The 13,774-nt window shown below is 46.0% G+C and overlaps 1 protein-coding gene across 10 annotated transcripts in view; it reads right to left on the bottom strand.

The window, feature by feature from the left end:
* Positions 1-13,774, bottom strand: part of CIT (citron rho-interacting serine/threonine kinase) — a 107,640-nt gene that overhangs the window by 12,795 nt on the left and 81,071 nt on the right. For 7 of the 10 annotated variants that reach the window (XM_081841686.1, XM_081841690.1, XM_081841693.1 and 4 more), the window contains 12 exons: positions 13,253-13,393; positions 13,008-13,115; positions 11,926-12,088; positions 11,498-11,662; positions 8,040-8,177; positions 6,234-6,414; positions 5,935-6,026; positions 4,822-4,926; positions 3,290-3,459; positions 1,322-1,402; positions 1,018-1,153; positions 3-142 (listed from right to left, as the gene is read on the bottom strand). In XM_081841686.1, coding sequence (XP_081697812.1) covers positions 3-142; positions 1,018-1,153; positions 1,322-1,402; positions 3,290-3,459; positions 4,822-4,926; positions 5,935-6,026; positions 6,234-6,414; positions 8,040-8,177; positions 11,498-11,662; positions 11,926-12,088; positions 13,008-13,115; positions 13,253-13,393 — 1,620 coding nt within the window. The remainder of the gene's footprint in view (positions 1-2; positions 143-1,017; positions 1,154-1,321; positions 1,403-3,289; positions 3,460-4,821; positions 4,927-5,934; positions 6,027-6,233; positions 6,415-8,039; positions 8,178-11,497; positions 11,663-11,925; positions 12,089-13,007; positions 13,116-13,252; positions 13,394-13,774) is intronic. The other 3 variants (XM_081841688.1, XM_081841692.1, XM_081841694.1) reach the window with 3 other exon arrangements.

The raw sequence follows: 13,774 nt of genomic DNA, 5'->3' as shown, positions 1-13,774 counted from the left end.
ACCTTGCCAGCAGCAAAAAGATGACATCCTTTCACAGCCTCAAAAACGTTTGGAGAGACATCAGGCTGGGCTGGCAGGTGGGACTGGGCTAGAGACTGCTTAACTTTCTTCACGTCAACAAGACACAGTGCCCTCTCATCCCCTGAGGAAAGACACAAAGGAGCAGAGAAGCATTTCTAGCTAAGCCAAGGAGCAAAATTACAGAAGTAAAAGCTTCATGCTGCTCCCACACTTAATGGCACCATATCACTAAGAGCTGGTTTCTAGAAATATTTTATGTCTAAACAGCACTGGAACTTGTTCCGTTCACTGAAAATGGGTTAAGTCCTACTTCACAAGTCAGAAGGATCATCAAAGAAAGCTTAATAAACTTTTATCAACTTCTGTTTAACTTAATGGAGGAGGGACCATAGCTCAACAGCAGAGCACCTGCTCTGCATGTAGAAAGTTATCAGGTACAATCCCTGGTCGGACTGATATATTCCCTGCCTGAAAACCTGGAGTGCTGCTGCCAGCCAGTGTAGACAATACTGAGAATACTAAGCGCTGTGTAAGGCAACTCCCCAATTTCCTAAATTTGATGATGCAAAAGATAGTTGAAGGTGGTTGCATACAAAATAAACCACCCAAGGTGTTTCAAAACAAGGACAAAATTGCCGATGCAATTCTATATGACTAAATCCAAACAAAAGAAAACAAAAACAAAACTCTCCAAGGAGAGAGTTACCAAGGTACACACACACACACACTGCAGTCCTGAGAGTGCAGAAATGCCACACAGAATGTAGCATCAGCCACAAAATCTGCCATCACATAAACTATGATGTTTATATGTTTTTTTCTCTTTTTCTAAAAGTAAGTTTCTAGCTATTATGGTTGGGGTAAGGTGTGCCTGTAAGAGTGCAGGCAATGCCCACTGAAGTTTCAGGAGCCTGATGAGGAAGGCTGATGAGGAAAGATTCAAATTGACATATAAGAGTTCCATTATAGCAGAATACATGGCTTCCCGAACTCTACCTGCTATCATGAGCAGCTTCTCCAGATCCTTGATGAGGTGCACTTGGAAGACGGCACCAATTCCTGGGACATGTGTTAAAGAGTTCTTCAGCACATTCAGGGCATAAAGGCCTTCCTCAGCACCCACTAGGACCACCTACAAAAGGGGTTTATGAAGAGTCAACACACAGAGAGAGAAAGGCTACAGGGATGCTATTAAAAACCACCACCACCATCCCAGAATGTCCAAAACTAAATAGGTTCCTTTTTCAGTTTGCTTATTCCCCAGCATGGCAAAGCAAGAGTTGGCAAAATCCCCCATTACCTGGTCACTGAAGGGCAGTGTGCAGTTGATATCCAAACGGTCCTCCCCCTCCAGCTTCAGGAGAGAATTTCCAAGGAGCTTCTGTGCACGAGGGAGAGAAAAGGAGAACTAGCATGGTGCATAGGAACAATACAATGGAAACTTCTTAAACCCACCAATGAAAAGCTGTATTTGCCAAAGACGTCACCAGGAGCAGGCTAAGACTAAGGATGGCCGAGTCCGAAAGACCGAAGTGGCACAATCCTTTCTATCTAACCTAGTCCATTTTGCCATGGGGTGGACACGTGCCAGTAATTCTGCATGGCTACTAACAATAACAACAACCATAATACTAAACAATACAGTGGTACCTCTAGTTGCGGACACGATCCATTCCGGGGTGCCGTTTGCACCCCAAAAAGTCCGCAACTAGAGCGGCGCTTCTGCGCAAGTGCGGAGCGCGATAAAATGCTTCTGCGTGTGCAGCGAAACCCGGAAGTACAGTGGTACCTCAGGTTACAGACGCTTTAGGTTACAGACTCCGCTAACCCAGAAAACGTACCTCGGGTTAAGAACTTTGCTTCAGAATGAGAACAGAAATCGTGTAGCAGCAGCGGGAGGCCCCATTAGCTAAAGTGGTACCTCAGGTTAAGAACAGTTTCAGGTTGAGAATGGACCTCCAGAACGAATTAGGTTCTTAACCCGAGGTACCATTGTATACACTTCTGGGTTTGCTGTGTTCGCAAGCTGAAAAGATGCAACATGAAGCTAACACAACATGAGGGATGACTGTACTTTCCCACCTTCTTCACAGAAGCACATGAGAGAAGAGCCTTCGGGTACAGATCTCACCCTGTGACGGCAGATCTTCACTCCATAAAGGAAAAAGTAACGCAAGCACATACTTTCTTGCCAGCCCCACAAAACTAGTTGCATGCAAGAGTAGATGCCAGGGTTCCTTTTGCTAAGAATGCAAGAAGAGCCTGCTGGATCAGACCAGTGGCCCATCTGGCCAGGAACCCTGCAAGTGGCCAGTCAGATGCCTATGGGAAGCCTACAACAACAGTACTCTCTCCCTCCTGCAGTTTCCAGAAACTGGTATTCAGAAACACTTTCTTTGACATGGACGGTATTCCATGCTCCTCAAGGGACACATACGCAGCCTCCAATCATACGCAGCCTCATACATACGCAGGGACACATACGCAGCCCCTCAAGGGACACATACGCAGCCTCCAATCATCCAGTACCTCTTTGTCCCTCCTCCCATGGATCACACAGGTTCTCTGGTTCTTTCCTTCCCCCACACCCCTAGCAAACTTAAATGTTTGCATTCCGAGAAGGAAAAAAAATATCTTCCTGAATGGCAGAAAGGCCGCCAAATCAGAACTGTGCATTGCTCCTTCAGCTGCAAACCAAAACACCATGTTTCCCCAGGGCTAGATTAAAAGATGCATGTCCAAAACATGGAGAATATGCTTCCACAGCAAGCTCACCTTTGAAATTGTGTGTGTCTGGGTGCACCTGCAAAACCCAAGCCACACCTTAAAAAATATATTTCCATTTTGATTGCTTGATAAAAGGCCTAGAGTGTTGTGGTCATTGGATTTATTTTGTGCTTTAGGCCCTTGGTCAGAAATGTGATGCAAATGGCGAGTACCTAGATTAGGGTACGCTGGGTGGTGATGGCTGTAAATTGATGGGAAACAGGAATTGCCTAAATGCAAATAACATTCTGTTTTGGTTAATTAAAACAGCTTGAGTTAAGTTTTAACAAAATCAGATAGTGCCTCTCCAAGAGCTTATTAATCATCCAACATAATTAGTTAGGATGCAGGAAGGGTGGAGATTTACTTACTGAGCAAACAGGATAGAATTCTCCTTGCCTATGTTTTTTTCTTAGAGGACTATGTTAAAAAGTCTAGAAATATCCCTCTTTTTAAAATAAAAGAGGACCCCCCCCCTGCAACCCTCAATGTTTTTACTTACAGCATCAGCCTCAGCCTTTTCCCTGGAAACTCTTCCTCCAGCAACTATGGATTCCAGCGCACTGACCCAGCGTTGCTTATCAGGAAAAGTGGGTGTGAGTAAGTAGAGAGTCCGGCCAGGCCAACACGTGGTATGAGGATGAGATTCCAGCTTCAATATATAGGGCACATCTGTTACCAAAAAACACAGACAGAGGTTTAGGAAATGCAGTGGGTGGTGGGTGAATAAAGACCTAGAGGTCAAAAACGGCTTAGGGTGGAAAAGAAGTTTTCAAGGTATCTTGAGAAAAGTGCAATCAGGAACTATGAGCTTCAGAAATCAAGGTCACAGACATTATTATTATTATTATTATTATTATTATTATTAATTTATACGCCACCCATCTGGCTGGGTTTCCCCAGGCACTCTGGGCAGCTCCCAACAGAATATTACAAACACGATAAAACTGCAAACATTAAAAACTTCCCTAAACAGGGCTGCCTTCAGATGTCTTTTAAAAGTCAGATTGCTGTTTATTTCCTTGACATCTGATGGAAGGCTGTTCCACAGAGCGTACCTTCCTTGTTCTTCCCGTTCACTAAATACTGTTGCCCCTTCAGCATCCAGCCTCTCCTCCCAAACCTTTACCTCTGACCTCTCCTCAGCATCCCACCACCCAATCCCCTGGCCCTGAGCCTTCCTCCTCTGGGGTTTCCCTTATCCCTGACATCATGGAGCTACATAGACCAAGGGTCCAACTCAGTATATGGCAGCTTCCTGCATTGGATGGCTCAGGTTTGTAAAATTTGCAAACTTACTGTATTTTTTGCTCTATAGAACACTTTCCCCCTCCAAAAATTAAGGGGAAGTGTGTGTGCATCCTATAGAGCGAATGCAGGCTCCTTGGCTTCAGCGATAGCAACGCGAAGCCTCCAAAGCGCAGAGGGAGCAGTCCCTCTGCACTCCGGAGGCTTCGCGTTGCTTTCGCTGAAGCCTGGAGAGCGAGAGGGGTCGGTGCGCACCGACCTCTCTTGCTCTTCAGGCTTCAGGGATAGCCGCCTGAAGCCTTCGGAGCGCAGCGTGAGTCTTGCTCTGCTGGCTTCAGCGAAAGGAACCTGAAGCCTGCGGAGCGCAGCGGGAACTTGCGCTGAGCTCCGAAGGCTTCAGGGATAGCCGCCTGAAGCCTTCGGAGTGCAGCACGAGTTATGCGGGCTTCAGGTTCCTTTCGCTGAAGCCAGCAGAGCAAGACTCTCCTGGCTTCAGCAGAGAGGGAGAGCTGAGCAGCGCCCCTTCAGCCAAGCAGGAGGAGAAATAGAAGGGGTTCTGTTTCTCCTGCCGTTTCGCTGAAGGGGCACTGAGCAGAGAGGGGGAGAATTTTTTTTCTTGTTCTCCCCCTCTAAAACAAGGTGCGTCCTATAGAGCGAAAAATACGGTAAATAACGAATTACAGGACCACACCATTGTTGTTTTTAAAAAAGATATCTGAAAAAGCCAGGGCTCTGCCACAGCCAGCTGATGTGTTAACACATCAGATGAAACACAATTGACCTCACCTGTCTTAGCTGTGTTTAGGAGCTCAGTTGCGCCCACAGCTCCGTGGACAGTCACATCTCCGTCTGGAGGACACAGCTCAAACTCCTCCGTAGGCCTCTGTCCTGCTTTGGCAAAGATATAAGTGGGAGGACAAGAGTATGAAGGGGGAATGGAAACTTGGAAGACAAAGAAATCAGAGAGAAAAACAGGTGTCGGGGGAGAAGGCACTTCACACGTTAAATTTCACGTCATTCTTGAGGGCTGGAACAAATGTAAGACAAAAGGCCCCTCCAGACGTACTTTTGATTGCACATTCACAGTGATTTGTGCGCAAAATGCTATTGGGGCAGTCATACACAATTCCACTTTCAATACTGTTTGCACTTGCAGAATGGGGTTTTTTTTTGGGGGGGAGGGGGCATCATCACACTGCTTAATTTCCAGCTAACGCGCATCCCTGCTAAAATCAGCATCATTTTTGTCCTGCTTTCATTGCACTATAGGCCCTCTGGACAGCAATAACGGGGTAGCCTTGGGGAAGAATTGCGGAATGGATTAAAGCGGAACCAATCTGCCGCTAAGGAACTCTTTACCGTCTCAACAGCATGTTGCCAACTAAACCCACAATAAAGCACCAGCCTGGAGGGGCACTACGACAACTAGAGCAGAAGTTTTCAAATTGTGCTTTGTTCTTAAGGGGTGGGGAGGCTCTGGGGCACCTCAGGGGGGGAGAAGATCAGTAATGGCAGAGAAGCGCCCCTGAAAGATAACGTACCTGTCACTACTGATCTTCTGATCAATGGCTCAGCCACAGAGAATGTTGGGGGCATGGTCAGTTTGTGTGGCGCAACAGCAATCAGCGCCCCATATGTGTAGCAAATGCAGCCTAGAACGCACTCAGGTTCCTTTGCCAATCGTAGGGGTTATACTGGAGGCGCCCAGTGGCAGCTCCTTGGCCGTCAGATGCAGAAAGGGTTCTCCAAGGGCGAGGCGTTACAAAGAGTGATGTCCTAGAGTATTAAGCCAATCTCCCCACTTCCACAAAGTTCAAACGTTTTTGTTCAGACAAAGTTATGCATTGAGAGGCCATGTCAGAGGAGACGGGGAAAGCGAGTCAGATGTTAAGAGGTTACCTTCTCTTGCTTCTGTGTCATAAACAAGCACTTTAGTTCCTTCCAGAACTATATACTTCCTGTCCCAGCCCTGCTGCCCACGCTTATTATTTCTGAAAACACAGAAAAAGGACAAAACTGCGTTAGAGCGTTGCGTCAAAGGTTCCCGATTAGCGTGGTCAGCCAACCTCCCGTGGGAGTTTTCACCAGCGAACAAGAGAATCGGCTTCACAGCTACAGTCTACGGAGCGGCTCCTCCGGCGGCGGCAGCACCAGCAGCTCTGGGCAAGCAATTTTAGCGCAGAGACTCACGTTTGTACCTTGGCACCTTCATCCATCCTTCTAGCCGTAAACTGCTGCTTGGCTCTTTCAGCTGCAGACCCGGAGAGTTCAGCTTGTCCCGGCAGAAGGCTTCGGAGAAATGCGTGGCGTATTCGGCAGGCAAGCCACAAGTAGCCGGCAAACAGGTTGAGCATTTTGGATGGCACATCATCTGGCATTCTGGCAGGGGGAGGGTAGAAAGGGAAGAGGGGGAAACCTTATAGAAACATTAGGATTTAAGGGCTATCAAATGTAGCACTATATTAGTTGCTTAGCGGTATACTTGTTGCACAACAAGCTTCTGCTAATGTAACTGCTGGGCTGGATTTCTTCATTGCTCAACCTTTAAACTCCACCACCTGCTAGTGCAAAGGCCCTTGTGATAGCAGACAATGAATGTTGGATACAGCCCTGCACTTAAAAACTTCAGGTGAAGGATTTTTCACAAAATCGGAATTGCTCGGACTTCAGTCTGCACCGACCCAATATTAAGCTGAAGAATCTCAACTAACTTCCCTATTATCGGCCACATGTTCTGGTTCACAACATCTTGGCTTTAGGTACAGTGGTATCTCAGGTTACAGACGCTTCAGGTTACAGACTCCGCTAACCCAGAAATGGTACCTTGGGTTAAGAACTTTGCTTCAGGATGAGAACAGACATCGTGTAGCGGTGGCGCAGTGGCCCCATAACTAAAGTGGTACCTCAGGTTAAGAACAGTTTCAGGTTAAGAACGGACCTCCAGAACATATTAAGTTCTTAACCCGTAGTACCACTGGTCTGACTTCACCCCTGGAGGTGCACTCCATTGTCTCTCAAGACAGATGGATGCCAACAACTAAGCAGCAAGTAACAGCTAAGAACCTGTTCTGTGCCAGTTGTGAAATGAGTACTTCTGCAGGAGACATGATCAGCTTTTGTCCTCCAAGATCAAGCCTGCTTAATAAAGGTCGCCAAGGTTTTCCTAAAATGCTTGAAATCCATATATGTCCCTTTTCCACAAAGCTGAGAACCTTATGACATTACTGTTGAGGCCTAGGACCCCATTTTGTAGAGAGAGAGAGAGAGGAGATGCTGTGCTTTCAGCATAATTTTCCACTGCCTTTTCATTTTGGCATGATAAGTAGAAAAGGATTGACCTAAGGAATACAGGATGAATACTGCTAATTCATGAAGTCTATTCCAAAAAATATATAAAAATCATTAAGTCTCTAAAGCAGTTTACGATAATTTGGTGTGCAGGGGGGGCGTGTGCTTATTGTGATCTTAGAACAGTAATGAATTAAATTGAGAAAGTGTGAATTTGCAGAAAAGCCAACTCCAAACTCCCCAAACTCTGAGGTAAATTTGGGCTGCAGTCTTAGAACAGTAATGAATTAAATTAAGAAAATGTGAATTTGAGAAAAACCAACTCCAAACTCCCCAAACTCTGAGGTAAATTTGGCCTGCAGTCTTTGAAGCTACTCTAGCTAATGATTAAGAAACTCTGGCTCCAACTGATGGAAATGAGCCATCACCAGGCAGTGGTGTAGCTGTTGCAGTGTTATTGAACATTTACTAACATTCTAAGGAATTCTTTTTAAATAATAATATTTTTTTAAAATTGTCAGCCTACAAGGCCTAAGGACAAATAGGGCTATATCGGTGGAAACCTTTCTTGAGGCAGAGAGGACAGGAAAGGGAACACAGATAACAAGCTAAATTGGCCAAGAGAACAAAAAATTAGACAATATGGACATAACATTAGGTATTATTACTCTTCCAGTTCGGCCCTGTTACCACCTTTGTTTCCTTGCCATTCTTACCAAGACATTTAGACGCCTGTCGTCCAAAGTGAACTGTATCCAAGCAAACTGCACATTTAGTTGCTCTCATGTTCAGCCCCACATTGAACCGGTGAGGGATATTGTGATGCATCCGTTCTTTCAGACGCCGGTTAAACTCTGGGGGGAAGGAGCAAGTGGCAAAGCACAGTTAAAAGCAGCTCGGCAGCTATCAGCACTTCCTTCTCCCTCGGCTGGTTTGGTTGGTACCTTACTAAAAGCTATTTTAGGCAGGTCTGCGCAGAGAGGTAAATCTCACAATCCTAAGGCACTTAATATGCATATGCCACCAGCAAGCATATGGCCGGTGGTGGCAGAAGCAGCACACATACTCGGAACTCAACTGGCCAACGCATGTGAAAAGGAGACCTTAGGAACATAAGAAGATGCTTTTTGCTGGTTCAAACTATTTCCCCAATCCTGTTTGGGAGTGGCTTTCTATTGTCACAGGTAAAGGTCCTTCCTGTCCCCAGCCATCTGATGGCTTGAACTGGAGGCTTCAGGAATTGAGCTGGGGACCTGCAGCCAAGGCGCACACCCTACTACTGAATTAGCTGCCCCTTCCCATTTCACCAAGCACTGCCACCACCAGCAAGGGTGTTAGCAAAAGAACGCTTGTGTGAGGCAGAAAAGCAGCCCTTTGATTTAAGCTGAAACAGGCTGCTCCCACCCCTAAGCACAAATAACTGAATGCGGACGCAGTTGCTTGCTTGTTTAAACAGCGATACCTAATCCACTTGTTTTTCAGAGGTTTGGCAGAGAGATCGCTCCAGTTCTACAAAAAAATAACGCACTGTGGAAATAAGTGCAAAATGAATGGGTTTCATGCGGCAACATGGAGTAAGAAAGGATGATGATTTAACAGCAGCGAGACTCAAGCAGCGCTGCTGTTAGCACTCAAGAGATATACTCGGGTTTTGGCAGGAAAGTTAATACATACTAAGTGTTTAGAGGCGGGGCACACCGGAGTTTAAAATCACAGGCCAGCCAGTTAAGTTTAACTTTTGCAGATGAAAGAACAACTAGCACTTATAGTGCTTGGAGGGTTCAAAGCACGTCACGTAATTATCTCAGCGATCCTGATTATTGTGTAAAGCACAGGAGGCTAACATCTTCAGCCAAAGGGCCACGCTGCCTTTCTGAAAGGCCCTTGGGGTGCTGAATGCTAGTGGTGGGTGTGCACACTTATGCACACACCATAGCCCCCTCTCTGGGGAGAGAGGTTGCAGAGAAAGGATAAAACTCTCCTCACTCTTGCTCAGCGGGTGTATCACTGGGCTCTCTGACCCCTTGGTTTTCCAGACAGGAGAGCCACGTAAATCTTTCTTCTTCTTTGCCAGGAACTCCTTTCTATTACCTGAGCACTTGGAGAGGGATAATTCCCAATGCCACTGGGGTAGTGGGGCAGATAAATTGCACTGGGGCTGGCAAGCCGTTGGAGAAGGTTTGATGCGCCAGATAAGGCCTGTGGTTCATCACCCATGTTATAAGGTATGCCAGAATTATTCCTATATTTTAAATGGGGGGGTTTGATGCTAAGAGACACGGCTTTTGTAAAAGGCATACGTCATATTCACAACCGATAAGAGGTTTAAGCTGGGGGCCTTTCCCTCAGCTCAACAGTACACAATAGCCCTAGACCTGCAAGGCCTCTAGACCGGGCACAACAGTACACCAGCTCTAGACCACACGACTGAATCACACCAACAAGTACACCAACAGACCTGTAGGGATGGCAGACAAGCCGTACGTACTTCAGACATCAATAAAAGGGAGACAAGCACTGCAGAAGAAACACGGAGAAGTAACACACGCTGGAGAGCTGATAACTTACGCTGAATGTCGTTTTTTTAGGGGGCAAAGGGTTCAAGTGTTAATGGCTAAACAGATCTGGAAAGCTAAAAGAAATCTTAGTGGCATGAGATACTAGAATAGTCACGGATGGGCATGGAAGACAGCCAAGTAGCTGCAGAAGCAGGTTGTCTGAAAAGGGTTCCCGAAAGCCACGTTACATTATTGGGGTTTTCTGGGGGGCAGGGGGAGAGATGGCTCAGCATTTGAGAAAAGATGGCTCAACAGGAAATTGCCTACCCTAGGCAAAAGAAGGAGGACCCCAGATTTTCAATGGTTAAATTAGAATAACCCAAGATAATGCCCAAGGGGGCAAGTAGGAGGAACTGCTCACGAAAGAGACTTGGAAGCTGTAGAACGAGTTTGGACCAGAACAGGATATTAGGATACCCACAGCTGGGTAAGATGGAAAGCCTCTTATTCAAACTTATCACCAATAATTAGGGGGAAAAACAAATTGTTGGAAGTAGAAAGTTCAATTTTTCAGAAGAAAAAGGCAGTACTGAAAACAGATCACTATCAAGAGAACAGGGTGGGTCCTAACATGTTTCTCAAGTGTCAAAGGCCAGGGTAAAGAGGTGCTCCTTCAGCATATTTCTACTAGGAAGAAACCCTTTCTTTATGTTGTTGTTTCTGTTGGAACTAAAATCTTCTGCTTATTACGTATACAGTTCCATCACGGTATGTGGCACTTTGGAATAAAGTAAGCATCCTGCAAAGAGGCAGGACCAAAGAGCTCAGCACTTCTATATACACTTGAAAGGGAAAGGGAACAGAAGGGTTAAGTCTCCTTCCATGGACCAACTGTGCAGTTCTATACATATTTGCCAAGCATCAAGTCTCTTTGTGTTTAGTGGGGTTTGCTCCCAAGTAAGTGTGCTTATGATTAAAATAAAGAGATCACCATTACATATAACACTTGTACTTTTAAAGCAGAAAAGCACAGAATTTTCCGCCACTCCAGCCTGCACCTGCCATCATCCCAGCTGATTTGTGTTTCCAAATTGACATTTTCACTTTATTATGATCTTCATATTGAGCAGCTCTAAAGCCTACCCCAGGCCCTGCTACCAAGTCTCTCTTAATAGGGAAATGCATTAGACTGAGCCTGGCACCTCCTACGTGCAAATAATTTTGCTGTGTGACAAAGCGACGAGGGTCCTTGAAATGAAAAGAAGAAAAAAAAACTTTTCATTTTCTCTGGAACTTGTAGTTTTCAGAATGAATCTTATAGCAGCCTTTATTTTAAGAAGACTCTACTTGTTCTCTCCCTTTCAACCGATTTCCATTTATTTGTTGTTTGGTCAAGTCAGACTTTTAGGTTGAAGAATAATATGAAAAGAATAATTATGAAGGCTTGGGTCACGATAGAAGAGGAAGTGATTGGGGCGGTGGGACATTTTCATTTTCACGGGGATATATATATATATATTTCTCTCCCTAACAAGTCTCCAAGCCTCCCGATTCCCTTAAGTTGCCAAACTCATGAATATGCTTGGTTAGAATGTGCATAGATGAAAGGAGGGTGTTGAGTTGAATGAAGGGATAGGGACTCTTCCCATACCCAACCCGCCGCCTCGAAGCCTTACCCTCTGGTGTGGAAGACTCCTTTCTGCGGCTTGAGGGAGGAGCAAGCAGACTGATGGGCGTGGGCTGGTGTTCTGGTGACCGGACTATGGCAGACATGATGATCTGCTGCCTGGCCGTGGCAGGAGTGGATGGGTGAGGGTGGTCTGTAATTTTCCTATGGGCAGCTACAGATACACATAAATAGTTAGTCAACTCCTCCCCTGCACGAGGAGCAGCCGTGGTTCTAAGGCAGCCTTAAGAGTTACAGCCTGCAGCAAAGGTGTTGCTCTATTGGATCCTCAACAGCAAACAGGGGGAAAGGGGGGAGAGGGTGGGGGGGGGAGAGAGAAAAACATTTCACTGCTACAGAAAACACAGAAATATGAGACACGTGTTTGGACTAAAAACGGCCCTTCTCTCCAGATGCAACTTTTCAGTAGCCCCCTACCTTCCTCTCGAGCAGATCTGAGCTCGATGCGAGTTTTCTGAAGGGCCTCCTCCAGCTCAGCCGAACGGGCCTTCTCCTTCTCCAGCGCCACCTTCAGCTCATTGTACTGCAGAGGAACCTGTGTGGGTAAACAAGGGTCCTCTTTCCGTCGACTAAACAGGCCCTAGCAACAGAAACACACAGACAGCTCCTAACTCCTAGTAAGTGATGGTTTAAACTAGGGGAAGGGAAACCTCACTAACTGCAGACCAGAGGGTCTGATGGTATTCCTCATCTCGATAAAGAAAGAGGTTAAGGCGTGGTAGCGGGGAGAACCTGAAGCTCTCCCCCACTCAAACTGTTTTGGAGAAGCTGATCCGGGCAATTGCTAACATTTTCCATCTACCTCGACGGAGAATTCTGTGGGTGGCATCCAACTGGCGCTAAAAGCTGAAGTCGCTTAGTAGCATGTTTGTTCCGCCGGTGAAATGTTTTGCACCAGGGGAACATCACTGTGCAAGGGAATGCATGAGGAGGCTGATGGTAACTTTATTTCACAATAGATTGAGCAATCTGTTGTGCGGAATCGCGTCAGTGGATGGAGAATGCTGCATACAGCCTTCCCATTTCCACTGCCGCCTCATCTCTTTCTAAGAGCTTGCTAGTAACAAAGGCGACACCCGGCCGTGATGAACCTAAACAGCCACTCCTGCCCTTATTTTCAAACATTTATTTCCACGGTTTGTTCCCACGTTTCAGCGTAAAAGCAGGGAAAAGCGTGCACTTTCCCCAAATTGTTCCAGGTGGGTTCACTCAGAGAAAAAAGAGCAAAATACTCCACCGTCATGTGCTGAAACTGTCTTTACAGCATCCTCTTATAGCTTGGGCATGCTTTTCCTTCGGGTTATGGCTTAATATCAAGACACCGCAGCTAATCATTTAGGCCAGGTTCCAAAGATAGACTTCAGGCACACGCAGGGGGCTTGCGCATACCCAGCAGGATTCTGGGGCACACGGAACTAGCTGCAAGTGTTCTTTGGACTCCAGCCTTAGGTTTATTTATTTTTTAAACACCATGTGTAACAAACCGCCTGATTCCTCACCTTTTTCTTTTTGGCTGGCTGGTCCATCTTTGCTTGCAGAAAGTCAATGAGCTTGGTTTGTTGTGAAATGGTGCCCTCCATTTTCACCTTTTCATGGGAATAGAGAACCTTTGAAGTACAGAAAAAAGGATAAAAGGAAAGATAGGGAAAAAACCGTATATTGTGATACGTGTCCATGTAGACAGCAAAACAATCCCAGGGGAGGATGTGTGAAATCCAGAGCATAAGGCATTGCCTCTTCTCACCTGGATATTTTCTAGCTGGTACTCCAGGTCACTTCTCTCAGTCTTCAGAAGATCTGCCCTATCCAAAGCCTCTTGCAGGCCTTGAGTCAGGCGGAATATGTGATTTTTCTGTAGATCCATTTGTTGCTGCAGCTTTGCTTGCTGTTGGTAAGAAGGAAAAATCCAGATTCTTTAAGTCAGGGGTAGTGAACTTCAAACTGGGGAGGTCAGGTGTCGAATGTGGCCCTCTAGGCCTCTCTATATGGCCCTCAGAAGTCTTCCCAGGCCACCTAGCCAGGTCACACACCTACTGCATGAAGGTTAAATTTACATTCATTGAGCCACCCACTTTTGCTTCTGGCCTCACCCACCACTGATATTGCGCCTTTGGAAGAGGTTGCTCAGAAGGGAATGCAGCCCTCAAGGGGAAAAGGAAAGAACCCTCAAGGATGTTTACAAAAGGAATAAAGCAGTAAAATTATCAATAAGAACAGTTACAGCAGCTCCATTAAAATATTCAAAGCATAATAATTAAAATCAACA

Source organism: Podarcis erhardii (genome assembly GCF_964252035.2).
Source record: "Podarcis erhardii genome assembly, chromosome: 15".
In the NCBI taxonomy this organism is placed as follows: Eukaryota; Metazoa; Chordata; class Lepidosauria; order Squamata; family Lacertidae; genus Podarcis; species Podarcis erhardii.
This window is presented reverse-complemented; position numbering and strand designations above follow the sequence as displayed.